Source organism: Salmo salar, chromosome ssa14, assembly GCF_905237065.1.
Source record: "Salmo salar chromosome ssa14, Ssal_v3.1, whole genome shotgun sequence".
NCBI lineage: Eukaryota > Metazoa > Chordata > Actinopteri > Salmoniformes > Salmonidae > Salmo > Salmo salar.
The window spans coordinates 16,955,092-16,971,604 of record NC_059455.1 but is presented as its reverse complement, the minus strand read 5'-3'; the positions used below and the strand labels follow the sequence as shown (position 1 = coordinate 16,971,604).

The following is a 16,513-nucleotide window of genomic DNA, read 5'->3' as shown; positions in this document are numbered from 1 at the left end:
TCCTAATATTATATCTTAAGGGTGAAGAGTAACAGTAATATGTTATTCACCAGAAAACTGGTACTGGTATACTAAGGTTTGGTATACTAAGGTTTGTACATGTCCTATACTATCCTATGGTAGGAAAGTGGCACTAACAAATATGTTCAACCTTTTATTCAAATAACTTCTGTCCTACTCCTAACTTTTTATTCCACCATTGGGCCATTTCCCAATAAAACCCCCTTTAATCCACAGACAAAACAAACAAATAAAACTGACAACGCACTATTCATAAACAACTCATTGCTGGGTAATTTTCACAGAATTTCCTCTACAAAAAGTAAAAATAAACCAGTTTTCAGGTTATTTTCGTTGAATTACCTCTACAAAATACAATACCCAAATATTAGTTATTTTATGTTTTATAGGTATTATCTTTATCAAACCCGCCTTTTCTTATACAATGACAGAACTCCTTCCTGCCGTCTTCACTTCCAAAAATCCCTTTGTTATACTATTCCAATAATGCCTTTATCTATATACTGTTCCTCATCCTCCTCTTTATCAAAAATCCACTTATAACGGCTCTCAGTCCTCAGACCAAATAACCAATGTCTCCATTGGTTTATCTCCTCACCCACTGCGCATTTCACTCACACCAAACACATAAGGACAGACAACATATTATTTCCATCTTCCAGGTGTCATTCTGTTATCACCTGTTCTTAATACATATAACACACATTGACGTACAACAATTAACACACATTCATTGACTTACACATGCACATTTTCGGTTCCTTTGTTTTTATAATTACAAAGAGGGAGGCGGTGCTTTTACATACCAGCGAAACACTGAACACCCACTTCTTATAATTTACAGTCTTCGATATAAAAGGTGTCTGCTTACCTTATAATTTGGTGATCAGAGAAGGGAGTTCAGGTTCCGTCCAGCAGTATCACACTCACTCCCTCCTGGCAAGCTCGCCAAATGTTGGTTCCACTTTTCTGGGCTCCGTTATTTACTTTACAAATGAAGAACACTCAAAATGTGCATATATAAAATTAAGATATTTTAATTAGAATACAGCTGTAGACAGAAGTCAAAGGTCAAACATACAACTGATGTCTCTCCTGAGTTCTGCCCCGAACAAAAGAAAGACAGGATCTTATGTACCCAAGATCACACCTTATGGCTCCTATGTCAAAACCTGCATGTGCAGCTAAAAGAGCAAGTTATTCTTAACACAAGGTTTTTGAGAACCTGTCTCAGTGGCATGCAAATCTGCCCTTGTTTCAGAGAACAACCGACAGTGTCTCTCTGTGTCTCGCTATAACCATTCAAAATTTCTACCATTCAAAACTTCTGCCACGCTCAAAACAACTGGAAACTCAGAACTAGGAAATATCAGACTTCAGTGAGTTCAAGACAACTGGGAACTCACAATTGGGAGCTCTGACTGGGAAAATACGTTTTGAACGGTCATCCAACTTGGAATCGCAAGTCGAGAACTCTGGCCTCTTTCTAGAGCTCCAACTGTAACGAGTGTCGTGTGTGGAGGACCAAGACGCAAAAGGGAAGTGTATACTCATCTTCTCTTTTTAATATATGAGGAGAAACAAAATAAACACGTATACAATTAACAGAAACGACACTAACAGTTCTGTCATGTGACAAACACAAAACAGAATACAACTACCCACAAACCACACTACAAACACACCCCTAATTATAGGACCTTCAATCAGAGGCAACGATAGACAGCTGCCTCCAACTGAAGGCCCCAACACCAATTAACTAAACATAGAAATACAAATGACTAGACAGAACATAGAAATAAACTAACATAGAACAATAACCAAAACCCTGGACTAATAAATCAAATACCCCTCTCTACATGGACACATACACACAACCACCCTGAACCACATAAAACAAATACCCCCTGCCACGTCCTGACCAAACTAAACACTAACAAATCACACCTTTACAGGTCAGAAGGTGACACCAACATGAAGATCACTGACGTCATCATGATTCCCAGTTGTGTTGAAAGCACCATAAATCCAGAGAATGCCAGACTTTGATAATAAAGTTTGATGACAAAATTTGCCCACGAAGGACCACCGCGCCACCTTCCTGTTCAAGTGAGCACAACAAAAATATATTGTATGCTGCTGCATAAATTATGTAATATGCCAGGGAGATATGTATACTGTAGCTAAAAAAGTAATACTAAGTGTATGTTGTATAGTAAGCTGTTAGTAGCCCATGTGCCTCACCCTAATAATTTGGTCCCTTTTCCCCTCATAATTTAACCTACTGTTCTGATTTGGTGGTGCACATGTAGCCTATAACCTGTTTTAGAGAAATGTAATAATGTAATATTGTAAGAGCTTTCATTGTCTACTTATATGCCCCCTTTATTTATCCTCCAGTTCTGACTTGGTGTACAGGGAGAATACTATCAGAATGACCCATGTTCTGAATCCTGTCGCTGTATATTTCAAAAGTGCTAAACAAATAGTTATATTGACTACATCTGTCCTAGCTCGCTCATTGATGTCTTAATGGAAATTACGGATTGCCTTTTATCCGCTCGTCATCCCCTAATGCCATAGTTTGTATATCTCAAATGTCAGTAGAAACCACATTTGTTTAAGCAAGTCAGCCACATCAACTATATTTTCTAAAAATGGAAAGAGCATTGGCGACGGGGAGAGTTTGAGGCCATGTGGCAGAAAGTGCTAAGTACAATGGAGATAGGGGTTGGAGCTAGTGGGTCTGGGCAAATGTGATGTTTGTATAATGTTATCGTTTGTATGTGTATGTTTTGTATTTTCTATAAAATATCAAACACAATCTTATAAAAAAGAAGAGAGAAACCTCAGGCTGAAAACCTAGCGTGGGTGGATTTCCAAGCGTTTCCTGTTCAGCAACTTGCATCTGAAGAAACCACAGCCATAAACTGCTAAAAAAAGAACCGCCTTTATCTTTCAACATCCAGCTCTGACAGCTGTAACTGTTCAGTGTCAGTTCATGTTAGTCCTCCAGAGATGACTAACACCACCTGCAACATCACCCACTACAGGTACCCTCTCTTCACGGCCACCTACAGTGGCGTGCTGGCCCTGGGTCTTCCCCTCAACACCCTCTCTCTGTGGCTCCTGTTATGCCGCTTGGGGGTCCGCTCGGTGCCCTTGATCTACATGGCGAACCTGGCCCTCTCAGACCTCCTCTTCACCCTCTCCATGCCCCTCCGGATCCTGTACTACGCCAGGGGCCACTGGCCCTATGGGCACCTGGCCTGCATGGTCTCTGGGACTCTGTTTAACGTCAACCTCTACTCCAGCTCCTTCTTCATCATGTTTATTAGCGTGGACCGGTTCTTGGCTGTGGTCTATCCTCTGCGCTCACGCCCGCTGAGGAGGATCGGTGTGGCCTGGAAGGCATGCGCGGCCGTATGGGTGGTGATTGGTGCCATGGCGGTGCCAGTGGCGCTGAATCACCGTGCCAATCCGAACCAGAAGTGCGTAGGGTGGCATTGCTTCGAGGGCTACGCTCAGGACCAGTTGCGCTTTGGGTTCAATATCATCTGCGTGGCTGCTGTCGTGGGAAATATCATTCCGTACTCTGTAATCGTGGGCTGTACGGTGGTCGTGGTGCTTATGCTGAGAGTGCAGAAGGCCTCCTCTTCCTCATCCTCTTCCTCTGTGGATAGGAGCCGGATCGTTTGGCTGCTTGTGATCAACCTTTTGATCTACACAGTGTGTTTCATCCCCTTTCATGTTGCACTAGTCCTATATGGGCTCCACAAGCTACAAGTCCTGCAATCCCAGTTCCCCTTCTTTGACTTCCATATTGGAACTATCTGCTTGGCTAGTGCTAACAGCTTCCTGGATCCTCTCATCTACTACTTCGGCTCCACGATTCTGAAGATAGAGAGAGGGAATACAGGAACTGGAGTTTAATTCCATGGTTCTACCTAGTTCTGCCTCGTAGTGGAGGACTGGCATTAGTAGTGGTGAGAATGCTAGAGATGGTCTTGAACAAGTTAATGGTGGACTTTGTTGTTCTTACACATTCTATACTGTATTTATGTATGCCTGTGATAAGTCAAATGGCAAATGGAAGGGAATTACATTGGTTAGGGTGTTGACTTAAGAAGCACCCTCATTTGTCCTGTATCGCTTAAAGTCTCTTTTTTTGTGAAAACTTCTTTCTTCTGTCTATTATGAGTGTGATGGGGAATGAAATGTCAGTTGTGGTGTGTGCTTGTGTGTGTGTGTGTTCGTGTGGCAGGAGAGAGAGATGTCACTAATAGCCCTGAAGTATCGTAGATACATAATTAGTGTACCAAATGTTGTATATGACAGTTAAATTGTAGCTTGGTCCTATATTATTATATAAAGCCGTTTTATAAACCTGTTGAATGTCTTCCGCTGAAGGGAGATGTAGTTGAAATGTAGCAATGTTATTTTCTCTGATTATTGGCCATTGGTCTGACTTCTGTGCTTGGATTTGCCGCAATTGAATGATGTATTGTGGAAATGTTTCCATTTTTATATAAGAAATATATTAAACGTTCATTTAGCCTTTGTATTCTCATGTGTCATTCTGTTTCTCTAAAACACACACACAGGACAATGAAAATGCAAAGATAAAAGAACTAAGCAGTGTAGTTTAATTGTTTATTCATTAGGTACTGTAGTAGGATAAGCTATTACAAGTCAAATGACAGTACAGCATGGCGAGTCAGAAGAGAAGGGGACAGATCATGAAAATATACATCATACAGTAGGTCCCTTTAAAACAGCAACAGAATTCCTTCATATCATACAGTATGGTAAAAAAAAGGTTAAGAGAGCAAGACAGGCAAGCAATGAAGAGATAGTAGATCAGGATAGCAGGTATGGAACCTGGCTACAAGGATTCAACTGCAGAAGAGGCTGATCCCACTAGACAGAAGGAAGAGGACAACCACGTCCCAATTCTCCACCCTTCTCATGAAGTGTTCACTTGCACACAGAATCAGGAAGTAGCCAAAGACACGCAGAAAGAAAGAGTTGAATTCGAAAACCGGTCCCACTGTAGGTAATTTATAAAGCTAGATCCATCCCCAAATATGCCTAAGTAACACCCTCATGACTCAACATAGCGTTAATGACTATATATTTGGTTCCGTTGGCCCATTGAAAGCACTGCTACTTCAGTCTAAGCCATGTGAGAGCCAGACAGAGTCAATGAGTGGAAGATACCACAAAGAGGGACAAACCATAGAGAAATTATCAGTCAATCACAAAACAAGTTTAGATAAAAATCTATGCATATACAGTATATATTGCTTATAGGAATGATGCAAAATACATATACACAATTCATGATTTACATAACAGGCGAAAGAACATTAAAATATACGAGGTATGTTTCGGGCATTTCTGGACAACAAAAACAAGACTTCTTCATAGGTTCACTTTGGTTGAACCGAGAGACCAATAAAAACATATCTGTCTGCACAGCGCATGAAGCAGCATTACGCCCAAATCTCTTCACTGTTACGCACACTGCACAGGGTTACAAAGAGAAGAAAAGTAAAATAAAATACTGAAAGGATAAACATGCCAACTCAATCTGAATCGATTGAAGTAAAAACCCGAGACAACTCATCTGATTATGCTGGCGTCAACCTCAAATTAAGACATATCAAATCCCCAAAAAACATCTGTGCAACATGGCATTAAAACCCAAGGATCAAAAAAGCTAAGGATTCATTGCATTACCGGCATTTTCAAAATATACAGACCATTGGAATACAAAAACAAATAAAACCAACACCAGAGCAGTAAACAACCCTTCAACTTGGGACAAAAAAAGGAATGAAAGAAAACATTAAAACCAATAACTATTTGGACAAACACAATCTTTTTAAAGTGCAATATAACGCCTAAGGGATGTGCGAGGTATGGTTTAAGAGTTGGCTTGGTGGTGTAGGGAGGCCATCTTGCCATCTTCTCCCTCGGAAAAGTTAGACCCTATCACAGATCACCGTCTCGACAACAAAGGTGTTCTCAAAGTGACGGATGCTGTGGCAGTTCCTCGCCTCGCGCTTGTCGATGCCTGGAGAGAGGGATGGAGAAGAAGAGAAGATAGGTAAAGCTTACATCCAGTGTTAGGTGTCATGTTTAATTATGTTATATCTATAACATACTTTTGATATGGTTTGGGATATCTAGTGTGCTATTGCTGTACTGGGTTACAGAGGTACTGGCCACTCCCCATTTGTGTTCATATATCCACATATTAGGCACCTAATAACCATTATGATACAGTTTATGCATAGGCATCCTCATAGGCCTAGACAGCTATAGCCCAATGCCTACCTCAATCACTGTTACCATGACTACCAGTACCAGCCTCATCTTGAATCAATGGAGTTGCCTATCAGTCCATATGTGTTCAGTGGCAAGGAAGCATGTTACATCAATGCTCTGGTTCTATAACTGGCCAATCACAGAGCCACACGGAGCGAATTCCTACTGCGCAGCTCTTTCTTCCCCACGCACGCTGCCTGATGGTGTGTTGGAGAAATGACTCACAAACACACACGCTATGTCTCTGACATGATAACCATACAGGGGTGTGTGTGTGGAAGTTCGCCAAACAACTCATATTGTGGGAGGCTAGCGCCTGGCGGAGCCCACACACATACACGTATGTGCATGCTCTCACACACACACATACACTCCCTGTCTGAGCCCACACAGGAAGCTCCGATATCGACATGGCCACCTCCATTTCCTCTGTGATGATGGGTTTCGTACGGAGGCTTCTGACGGTCAGTGTTTCTCCCACCACACAGTCAGTCAACACACGGATTCTCTGCTGACTCAGTGACTACTGTGAAAACACACACTCTTCTGTTCTCCTAACTGATAACATAGCACTTACATGCATCACACGTTGACAAGGACATCAGTGTGGGTGTGAGTGCGAAATTGTACGTGGGTGTGTGAGATAGAGGGAAAAAGAATATGTCTGTGTGTGTGTGTGTGTGTGTGGTACTTACGTCGGCGTGCGTCGCGTCGGCGTTTGAGGCGGTAGGTGTCTTTGCCGTAGCAGAGCCGGTGGATGAAGGGCCCCAGCTGTCTCATGTTCCTCACCCTCCCCGTCACCACCATCTCCTCCTGGATGATGTAGGTCTGGGGCAGATACGTGCCCCTCTGTAGGAGAGGGAGACAAACAGACTTTATATCACAGGGCGTACACAGATTAAGTCAGATATGACCGCAATGTCCTACTGTAGGATACACACGCAAACAAACACCCAAGCAGAATGTCTCTCTGAAGGACACACACCCCTCTGACAGACATAACACAACAGCATACCTTGACGTTGACCAGCAGCTCCCACAGGTTCCGCGGTGGCATGACCAGGGTGGTGTTGAGCTCAATCACGTAACACTTGTCCAGGGCAATGTCATGGTACGCAGTCAGACCCTGGAATTAGAAATGACAGCAACAAATGTATCATCAATTCCGAGGTATTGAATAACTTTTTACCTTTGAGTAGCAGAAAGGTATTTGCTAACCATGTCTTGCAGCAGAGTTGGAGGAAGGAAGTGTCAGCACGCCAGTCTGACACTTCCTAACAGAGAAGGTATCATAAAACTTTCATTGCCTTGTAGACACATTCTCCAGAATCATATGCTCATATGTATACCAATTGGCAATGGGTGAGTCTTCTGGCACAAAATGGCTGCCTTGCATCATACTCCACATTGGCTGTGTGTATTGACATAGGGATGACTGAGGGTCCCTTGGCTCTTACCCTGTGGAAGTCGTGGATGATGTCTGCAGGGTCGCTCCCTCCGAAATGGGGTACGGGCACGCTGATCTGCTCGTAGTTGTCATCCAGGTAGATGCCCACATTCTCCTCCAGCTCCTGTCTGCCGTGCATGGGGGCGTGCACAGAGTCCTCATACAGAACCCTGCAGTGGAACAGACTGTCCTCGGGAATCTAGAACACGCAGGGAGAACAGATCAGAACAGGGTTAGGATAGTCAGGGGGATATCTATATGTGGTATATCTATATCATTGATCATTGGTTCAATCAGAACCAATCTGTCTGTATGATTGAATATGTGAGGTATGATGTAGCAGGTAGTAGTAGCTACTACTGGTAGTTGTACAGTAGTATAGTTTAGTAAGGTGTGTGAGGTAGTATGTAAAAGTTATAATATTTGACCTGTAGTATGAAAAATAAGTGACTAGTGGTAGTTGTGTAGTATAGTTGTATTATAGTAGTATAGTGAAATACAGTAGTATGGTACCTGTGGTATGAAGTAATAGCGATAGACATATATGGAGGCCAGCACCAGTCCTGACATGAACACCACCAGGCCAAAGGTGGGACAAAGCAGTCCGTTCAGATGAGACTTCTTGGGCCTCAGAGGAAGAACCAGCTCCTGGTGGAAGAAACGATACACAGGTCAGACCTACAGGCCGATGTTAGATAAGAGTGATAAGAATTATCAGCAGGATGCTTCTGCTATGAAACAGCAGTTTCCATTTCACTGATGAAGAAAAGCAAGACTATGATATCATCAAGTTCCTCCGAAACTGGAAACACTCATCTCCCTCACTAGCTTTAAGCACCAGCTGTCAGAGCAGCTCACAGATCACTGCACCTGTACATAGCCCATCTATAATTTAGCCAAAACAACTACCTCTTCCCCTACTGTATGTATTTATTTTGTTCCTTTGCACCCCATTATTTCTACTTTGCACTTTCTTCTACTACAAATCTACCATTCCAGTGTTTTACTTGCTATATTGTATTTACTTTGCCACCATGGTCTTTTTGCCTTTACCTCCCTTATCTCACCTCATTTGCTCACATTGTATATAGACTTATTTTTCTACTGTATTATTGACTGCAGGGGCGTAAATCCCGGGGGGGACGGGGGACACACGACCCCCCCATCCTGGGAAAAATATGATTTGTCCCCCCCCAATATATCACTGAAACATAACTATGTAATTTAAATAATATTAATAATATGCAATGAAAGCAATTGTGCTGATTATAGACACTTAATAGCGCGTTTTTAAGTTTCAAAAGATTGCAACCCCCCCCACCCTTTGCCTCACAATGGTTTGATCCACTGCCAGTTCCTTAGCTTGCTAGGTAACAGAGAGGTCGTATCTACTGTCTGAAAGGCACTCAATGCACGTAACTGACGTGAGGTTAATCCAGTCAATCGCGCACACACACACTAGCTGAATATGCAAAGCTAGCGCGCAAATTTTAACTATAAAGCTAGCTAGTACCTATTCCATTTAAGTGGCGTCGTCAAAGATGGAATCAGCATGCAGATGATGTAAGTTAGTGCTTCAAAGTCCCTGTGATAAGGTTAGCGATAAACTGAAATCCAAACTGAACAGAACTACACTCTCTTCTACCATTGTCTTAAATATATTTAATGGTCTCGTTGCAAAAGCTAAATTGTCGCAAGTGAACTTTTATTTATTTATTTTATTTCACCATTATTTAACCCGGGTAGCAAAGATTATAGCAAACACCACTGAAACGGAATTGGTGCTCGCTAGCTTTGCAAATTCAGCTATCGTTGGAAGCCAGCCAATATGAAACAAACTATTAAAATTACAAAAGGTTGCAGCATATGTTGTGTAAATGGTGAACTCATACAGCTGTCAACTCTTGTCATTTTAATCCATTTCACATTTGCTAGCTACCTTTTAGATCGAAGCCCAAATAGAATGATAGAAGATGATAGAAGCCCATCTCCTACTGTAAATAACCTACACACTGTGTGTGTAGCCAGCCAGCCAGCCAGATAGAAAAATGGCAGAAAAATAAAAGACGGACATCAGAGTATTTTTCAGTACACCAAAACGCATAGTAAGAACCCTAGTAGCCTAATATCTCAAAGACTAGTTGATAAAATGTTCATAAGAAAGAAATGAAATTCTAATGGAAATGTTTCACAATGATGTCATTAGGCAGAGCAGGCAACAGATGGCACACAGACAGCAGAGTTGGGGACAGATATGCAGGGACAGACTGACAGAGACAGGGAGTCTCAGGTAAGTTTGTTGAGTCTTTGTTTGGCAACATTATGAAAGGTTCTCAATTTTTTTTGACTTGTAAAATAGGAACATAATTGGAAAATGCCATGGATACCCCCACTCTCAACTTAAACTGGTGACTGAACTAAGATTTGTTAAAGGCAATGGTATTGCTGTTGTGATTAGTTGTGTAGTTTTGGGTACCGGTAGTTAGGAGTACGGCAAACACCTTATTTCTTTGGTTCCTCAATATACATTTACCATATTACAATGTAGGCTGTGTCCCCCTCAGGAATTGCTCTTGAGAAAATGTCATGTAATTGTCCCCTCCAAAGTAGATATCAGATTTTCGCCAATGATTGACTGTATGTTTGTTTTACTCCATGTGTAACTCTGTGTTGTTGTATGTTGTCGAACTGCTTTGCTTTATCTTGGCCAGGTCGCAATTGTAAATGAGAACTTGTTCTCAACTTGCCTACCTGGTTAAATAAAGGTGAAATAATCAGCAGAAGGTGAAATAATCAGCAGAAATAATCAGTCATATAATCTTAGACTGAACTTCTCACACAGCGACACTTTCCTGTGCTACACCCTACCAAGCCATATCTTGCTTGCTTAGTCTGTGATGAGATGACTCTGTCCTTGCCAAGTGGTTAGTCAGAGAGGAATTCTCCAAGGCGTACTGAAGGCTGGAGATGCCTCCTCATCCCAACAGCCCACCCACAGTCTATCAGCCCTACCGTCAGTCTGCTCGCTATTAGCGATACGCTAGTCGCTAGCTAGAGACGGTACCCACACACGGTTGCTAGGGACTACGGAGGATCAAACGGGATGAGACGGATTGTGTTGTGTGTGCCGAGTGACGGCGAAGGAGGCTGGCACGGTTGTCTGGGACCTCTATTCATAGACCTCTACTTCCAAGTGCCTTATTTATAGCGGTGACAGCTGTTACATCACCACCTCCGGTAGGAGGGCGATCAGAGCGATTGCGTGGAAGAGGAATCTCAAAGCGGTGTTGGCATTAATAGTCTTTATACAGATTTGGTATATACACGTATCCTATGACGCCTTTGCAAGAATCCCCTGTCTCCCACCCGATGTAGGCCATTTCTAAATCTGATGGAGGGTAGAGTTATCTAGCTCGTAGGACCTACTGTTGCTCAGAGTTTGACAGTCCAACTGCAAAACTCAAAATGCATTTATTCTGCCACCTGTAGAAATAAAATTCAATGTTTGCCACAAATGGCAGGAAAACACTATAGCATCCGGGTGCTCTCTAATGACACAGACCTACAACTGTGACGTCAACGCTAACAGATTGAGCAGCCCCATATAGAAACAACAGTGTGTGAATCCTAAGAGTCGACACTGAGCAAAGGCTTTTTATGCAAATCCAGTATGGCCACCCTTTTAGCAGCTCCCTGACAGTTATGTAACCAAATGCATATGTCTTATGACTCTCTACAGTGTGACTTGATTTCTTTCCTCATCTTCTTTCCTTCATCTGGTTTGAGTGAACAGAATGGATGAAAGCCACCCGAAGTAAACCTATGTTGCGCCTACCATATTGCACCTGTGAAGTATTTTCAGATCACTGCAGACTGCATAGATTAGGGTGATCATGACACAAGGAAAATAAATCACATTACACTATTTAAATAAATGCATTGCGTCCTCATTTACATTTTTTTTTATAATACAACAACCTCACTGCGCAGGTTGCCCTCACGCGCTACGTTCTGGATTGGCCGGGGAAACCACTTCGGTGACGTAACCATAGAGAAGCCATAACGTCCCTATTTGTATGCACAATTTGCTTCGTAATTATTGATGTGATACAACTTCACAATATCAACCTATAAACGTTTTGTCTTGAAAGTATCAACTTATAAACGTTTTGTCTTGAAAGCTTTCGATAAACATAAATATTATTCGACTAAAATTGTATAGGATAGCCTACGATTCGTGGCTACATCTGTGGGGTACTCATTACGGCAACTGTTTAACGGAAGCAAACAGCAAAACGAGAGTTTCTATTGGACTAATTAAGGTAAGTCCCAGCCCGTTTCGTTCAGTTTAAGAAACGTTTTGCAACAAAATCAGCGGAATGAATACACCCCTGCAGTGTGTCGTGGTCGTACACCCCCCCTCTCCCTCCCCCAGCTAGTCTAAGAAGGTGACATAATGTCACCATCCTCCGGCTGTGCTGTCTAGCTTGTATCGGTTTTAAAAGGTTACTTTGGATCCGTGTTTCCAGCGCTTTCACTGCAGGTAACAACAGTACCAATAATACTGACAATAAATTATGTCGTGGTACTATATGCAGATTTATCTACTGCTGTTGTTATGGTCTGTTTTGGAAAAATAACCCTGATATAATCTAATTATTGCATCTTGGTCAGCAAAAAAATCCCTCTTTCTCCACAACGGTATGTCAATACATGGAACATAGATAAGAGATGCTGAACTCACGTGTTCATAGGGCATGAGAATTTCGGCTTTATCTCCATCGATCTCCTTCTCTGCTTTCTGCGCCGAGACCGACTGGAAAGTAATCTTCACCATCTTTGTCTATCTTTTTCAATACACTGACTTCATCATTCGATGCTGGTTGATTATATAGTTGCACTGTTCTCTCGCCCCCGTCCTATCAATATCCTCTCTGACCTCAGATAAGCGTCGCTGTGACGAACAACCGCATGTGGGACTCGAAAAAAATCATACCCTTATCACTTTTCAAAATAACTGTCGACATCCATATGAGGTTGATTCAAATGTTGCTTTTATTAGTCTGTTGTTTGTTATTGTGTTTTATAATAATTGAGTTTGTATAGATATTGCTGGACTTAACACAGTTTGCACCTAAATGGACGTTTTTCACTGCATGAATTAGATTCAGAATATGGTGTCTATTTGCAAGATTCGTTAGGGGACCTTTATTTTGAAGGTTTGCACCAGATATGGGTATACTTTCCTCATCTTATTTTTAGCGCTTTTTTCCCTCTGATTTGCCCGAATTGACTCTGATCATCCGGAAGTCTTTAATGATACGCCTGTACAGGAATGATACTGAAATTATCTCTTTAATGACGTGAAATTTGATATGTGAGAGTACGCTATGTGAATGTTAACCACACATGTATAATCACTACGGAGTCTGAGTTTACACAGTGGGACATTTATTTTGGTGTTTAATTTAGCTGTTTAATTATTCTAAAGGTCATACTATAATGCCTAAGCATGAATAAACTATTCATATGAGATAACAACCCCTATAGCAATGTATTAGCTGTCTCTGTCAGATCGTAGCAATAGAGCGCAAATGGAGAAACATCTTCAATTAATTTCACAACTCTCAATAAAGACAAGCATTGGAGCCAATGGTTGAGTTGGCCTACAATAATATATATAAACATTTTGCTTTTGTCATTTCAGCAGATGTTCTGGACTTACAGTCGTGAGTACATGCAATTCTATTATGTACTGGTCCCCAGTGGGAATCGAACCCACAACATCAGCATTCTAAGTACTACGCTCTACCAACTAAGCCACATGGTGTTGAGAATACTTTCTCTAGCCTATTCAAGACTAAGGATGGACGATATGTGACATATTTTCCTATTCAAATTTGGCCTAATGTCCCATTCTGTTAATTGTCTTGAATTGGGTTGGGGTTGGCCTCAACTTTGGACATGACATGTATTAAGGGAAATGGCCCACAACTAAACTTGAAATACACGTAAAGGTGACTAACTACGCAACGTGAGAATTGTCTGTTAATGTTGAACGATTCAATAGCCTAATTGTGTTTGCTAATGGTTTGTCAATTTGGTTAAGTGTTTGTTTGAGTCGGAAGGTATGATGATGAGTACAAAATCAAACATTTATAGTGCACATCCAAAATGATCCTTTAGGCATATTGTTTACTTATTTTTTTATATTTCCTAATTCAATAAATATCGGTTTTATGTGTTAAGTTATGATTAATTGCCTCTTTGCGATTTCTTGTTATAATTTCATTTCCATCTATCTTTCAAAGCATATTGGTCTCAGGAGCAGACTACAATTGTGGGTTATAAAATCAAAACTTATTTCGGGCTGGGACAGAAGCCAAAGAATATCCGTCTTGGGGTCTAGCCAAATCCTCTCCCTCTGCAGACAACTGCTGTGGTGCACAGAGGACAAAAGGCTAGAGCAGCGATTGGCTGATTCGCAAGTGCGTTGAACAATCTCTTGCTCACGCAGTCAGCCCCTCTATTTACATTTAAATAAGGCGTTATAAATACCTACTACTACTGGCACTATCGTTGCGCTTGAGGCTGCATAACAAATCTAGTACCCGTCTGCGCAAAAGTACAGCTCGGCTTTGTTTGCAGCAGGGACCGGCGGCCATCTGTCCCATTTACGGAGTGTAACGGTCGTGTGGATTTACCAAACCTCGGGCAGTGTCTGGGTTAAACTTCTACAACATGGACCCCACTCACAATATCAAAAAAGAACTGAGTAGAGACGAAGATGAATACTATGGCATTAAAGTGGACAGAAAGGTAGGCCAAAGTGACGATAATTGTCGTGTATTGAGTGGTCTTTGGTTTGACTAAATGTAGCCTAATTTATTAATGTGGCGGTGAATTATTTATTTTTTTCAGATCAGAAAGCCGTTGGTTGAGAAAAAGAGACGGGCTCGCATCAATGAAAGTTTGCAGGAACTCAGAGTTCTTCTCGCAGACACAGATGTACGTTTTTGCACATCTTATATCACTTTATATCACATGTCCCCTCTCTTTGTGTAGCCTATTGTCGTTGCATTGTAAAACCAGTTATTTACATTGTAGCCTATCAATATGCCATTCACAGTTACAATCAAAGATGGAGAATGCCGAAGTGCTGGAAATGACTGTAAAACGAGTGGAGAGTATCCTTCAAAACCAAGCACAAGGTAAACTATAGGATTATGCACTTGTGCACTCATGGACATTTTCACCCAAATGGTAGAATGTTGTTTGTGTAAGGCCTATGTTCAGTGTGTCTCAGTAGTGTATCTCTCTAGCTCTGTTTATACCTGCCTCTAACATGCGTACTTCATCCTGATCTTGATCTGATCTTGTCTGTTTACACTTATAAGATCTGATCACAATGCGTCTTTTAATCTTCTACACCTGCCTAAAAATGTGGGCAACATCAGAATGTGGACATGATCAGAACCAATAATGAATGTTAGAAGCAGGTATAAACGGGGATTCTGTCTGTGCTTTGTCAGAGGTAGACCCAGTGAACCAGGAGGCAAGCGAAAGGTTCGCTGCAGGCTACATCCAGTGCATGCATGAGGTGCACACCTTCGTGTCCAGCTGCCCGGGAATCGACGCGACTCTCGCGGCGGAGCTCTTGAACCACCTCCTGGAATGTATGCCTCTGAACGACGAGGACAGACTCCAGGTGATGCTCCAGGATATTATGGCGGACTGCTCCACTAATGGTAGCAGCACTTGGCCCAGTTCTGAGGGCATTTACGCAGCACTGGTCTCCCCTGGAGGAAGGAGCATCCCCAGCGGAAGCTCCTCAACCCCCTCCCCAGCGTCCTCCACCACCTCCAGCGATGACCTGTGCTCGGATCTGGACGAGACTGACTCTGAGCAGAGCCACATCTCTGTGGACGCTGAAAACCAGGATGTTCTGAACATGCCCAGAGTGGCCTATTCCAAGTCCATGTGGAGACCTTGGTAGAGCCAAATTACTGTAGGCCTACAACTGTCAGTTACTAGAGGAATAGCCTAAAAAAGTTATTGTATATTGTGTTTTATTCTGTATATTTGAAGATACAATTCCTTGTAATCTTGTTAGACTGTTGGATGAGAGACGTAGGAATAAGATGAGAAGTGGGACACTATCACTACAATGACTATACCTGGTAATGCAAAGTCCGGTTGCAAGTAGGCTAGAGGTGGCATCATTTTAAATAGCAATGTGTGTGTCTTTTAGCCAGAATTCTAGGTTGTACAGATGTAAATATGTATTTGTTGATAGTATGGCTGTATAGAAAGTACCATGTCCTAGTAAACCGCACCCAGTAATGCCGTGTTGTGTGGAAATGATTTTATTTGTGTAGGTTTAATCAAATAAATATGTTATGTTATCTGTAACATTGTAATAACAAATGTTTTTCAGACATAAATTGTCATGCACTGACTTAGTTAATTTCATTAAATAGATTTTCTCTTCATATTGGAATCAGTTTATCCTATTTACTCAGCTGTGAACATTTTCACATGAAGCAATGGATAATCAGTCTGTTGTTTCAGGGAAGTATATATCAGAGGGCTCCTGAGTGGCGCAGTGGTGTAAGGCACTGCAACTCAGTGCTAGAGGTGTCACCCTGTTTCAATTCCAGGCTGTATCACAACCGTGATTGAGAGTCCTGTAGGGTGGCGCACAATTGGCCC

The 16,513-nt window shown here is 41.9% G+C and overlaps 3 protein-coding genes across 3 annotated transcripts; 2 read left to right on the top strand and 1 right to left on the bottom strand.

Annotated features, from left to right (window-relative positions):
• Positions 1 to 2,375: 2,375 nt before the first annotated feature.
• lpar5a (lysophosphatidic acid receptor 5a) lies at positions 2,376 to 4,581 on the top strand. Its single transcript, XM_014139591.2, has one exon. The coding sequence runs from the start codon at positions 3,040 to 3,042 to the stop codon at positions 3,952 to 3,954; it is 915 nt and encodes a 304-aa protein (XP_013995066.2). The 5' UTR covers positions 2,376 to 3,039; the 3' UTR covers positions 3,955 to 4,581.
• Positions 4,582 to 4,660: 79 nt separating this feature from the next.
• On the bottom strand, positions 4,661 to 12,761 carry LOC106568858 (integral membrane protein 2C). Its single transcript, XM_014139592.2, has 6 exons — positions 12,546 to 12,761; positions 8,315 to 8,449; positions 7,812 to 8,000; positions 7,370 to 7,480; positions 7,050 to 7,203; positions 4,661 to 6,100 (listed from the first exon to the last, which is right to left on the bottom strand). The coding sequence occupies exons 1-6, from the start codon at positions 12,636 to 12,638 to the stop codon at positions 6,009 to 6,011; spliced, it is 774 nt and encodes a 257-aa protein (XP_013995067.1). The 5' UTR covers positions 12,639 to 12,761; the 3' UTR covers positions 4,661 to 6,008.
• Positions 12,762 to 14,221: 1,460 nt separating this feature from the next.
• On the top strand, positions 14,222 to 16,293 carry LOC106568859 (transcription cofactor HES-6). Its single transcript, XM_014139594.2, has 4 exons — positions 14,222 to 14,620; positions 14,723 to 14,809; positions 14,931 to 15,012; positions 15,334 to 16,293. Exons 1-4 carry the CDS (start codon positions 14,543 to 14,545, stop codon positions 15,795 to 15,797), a joined length of 711 nt encoding a protein of 236 aa, XP_013995069.2. The 5' UTR covers positions 14,222 to 14,542; the 3' UTR covers positions 15,798 to 16,293.
• Positions 16,294 to 16,513: the final 220 nt, after the last annotated feature.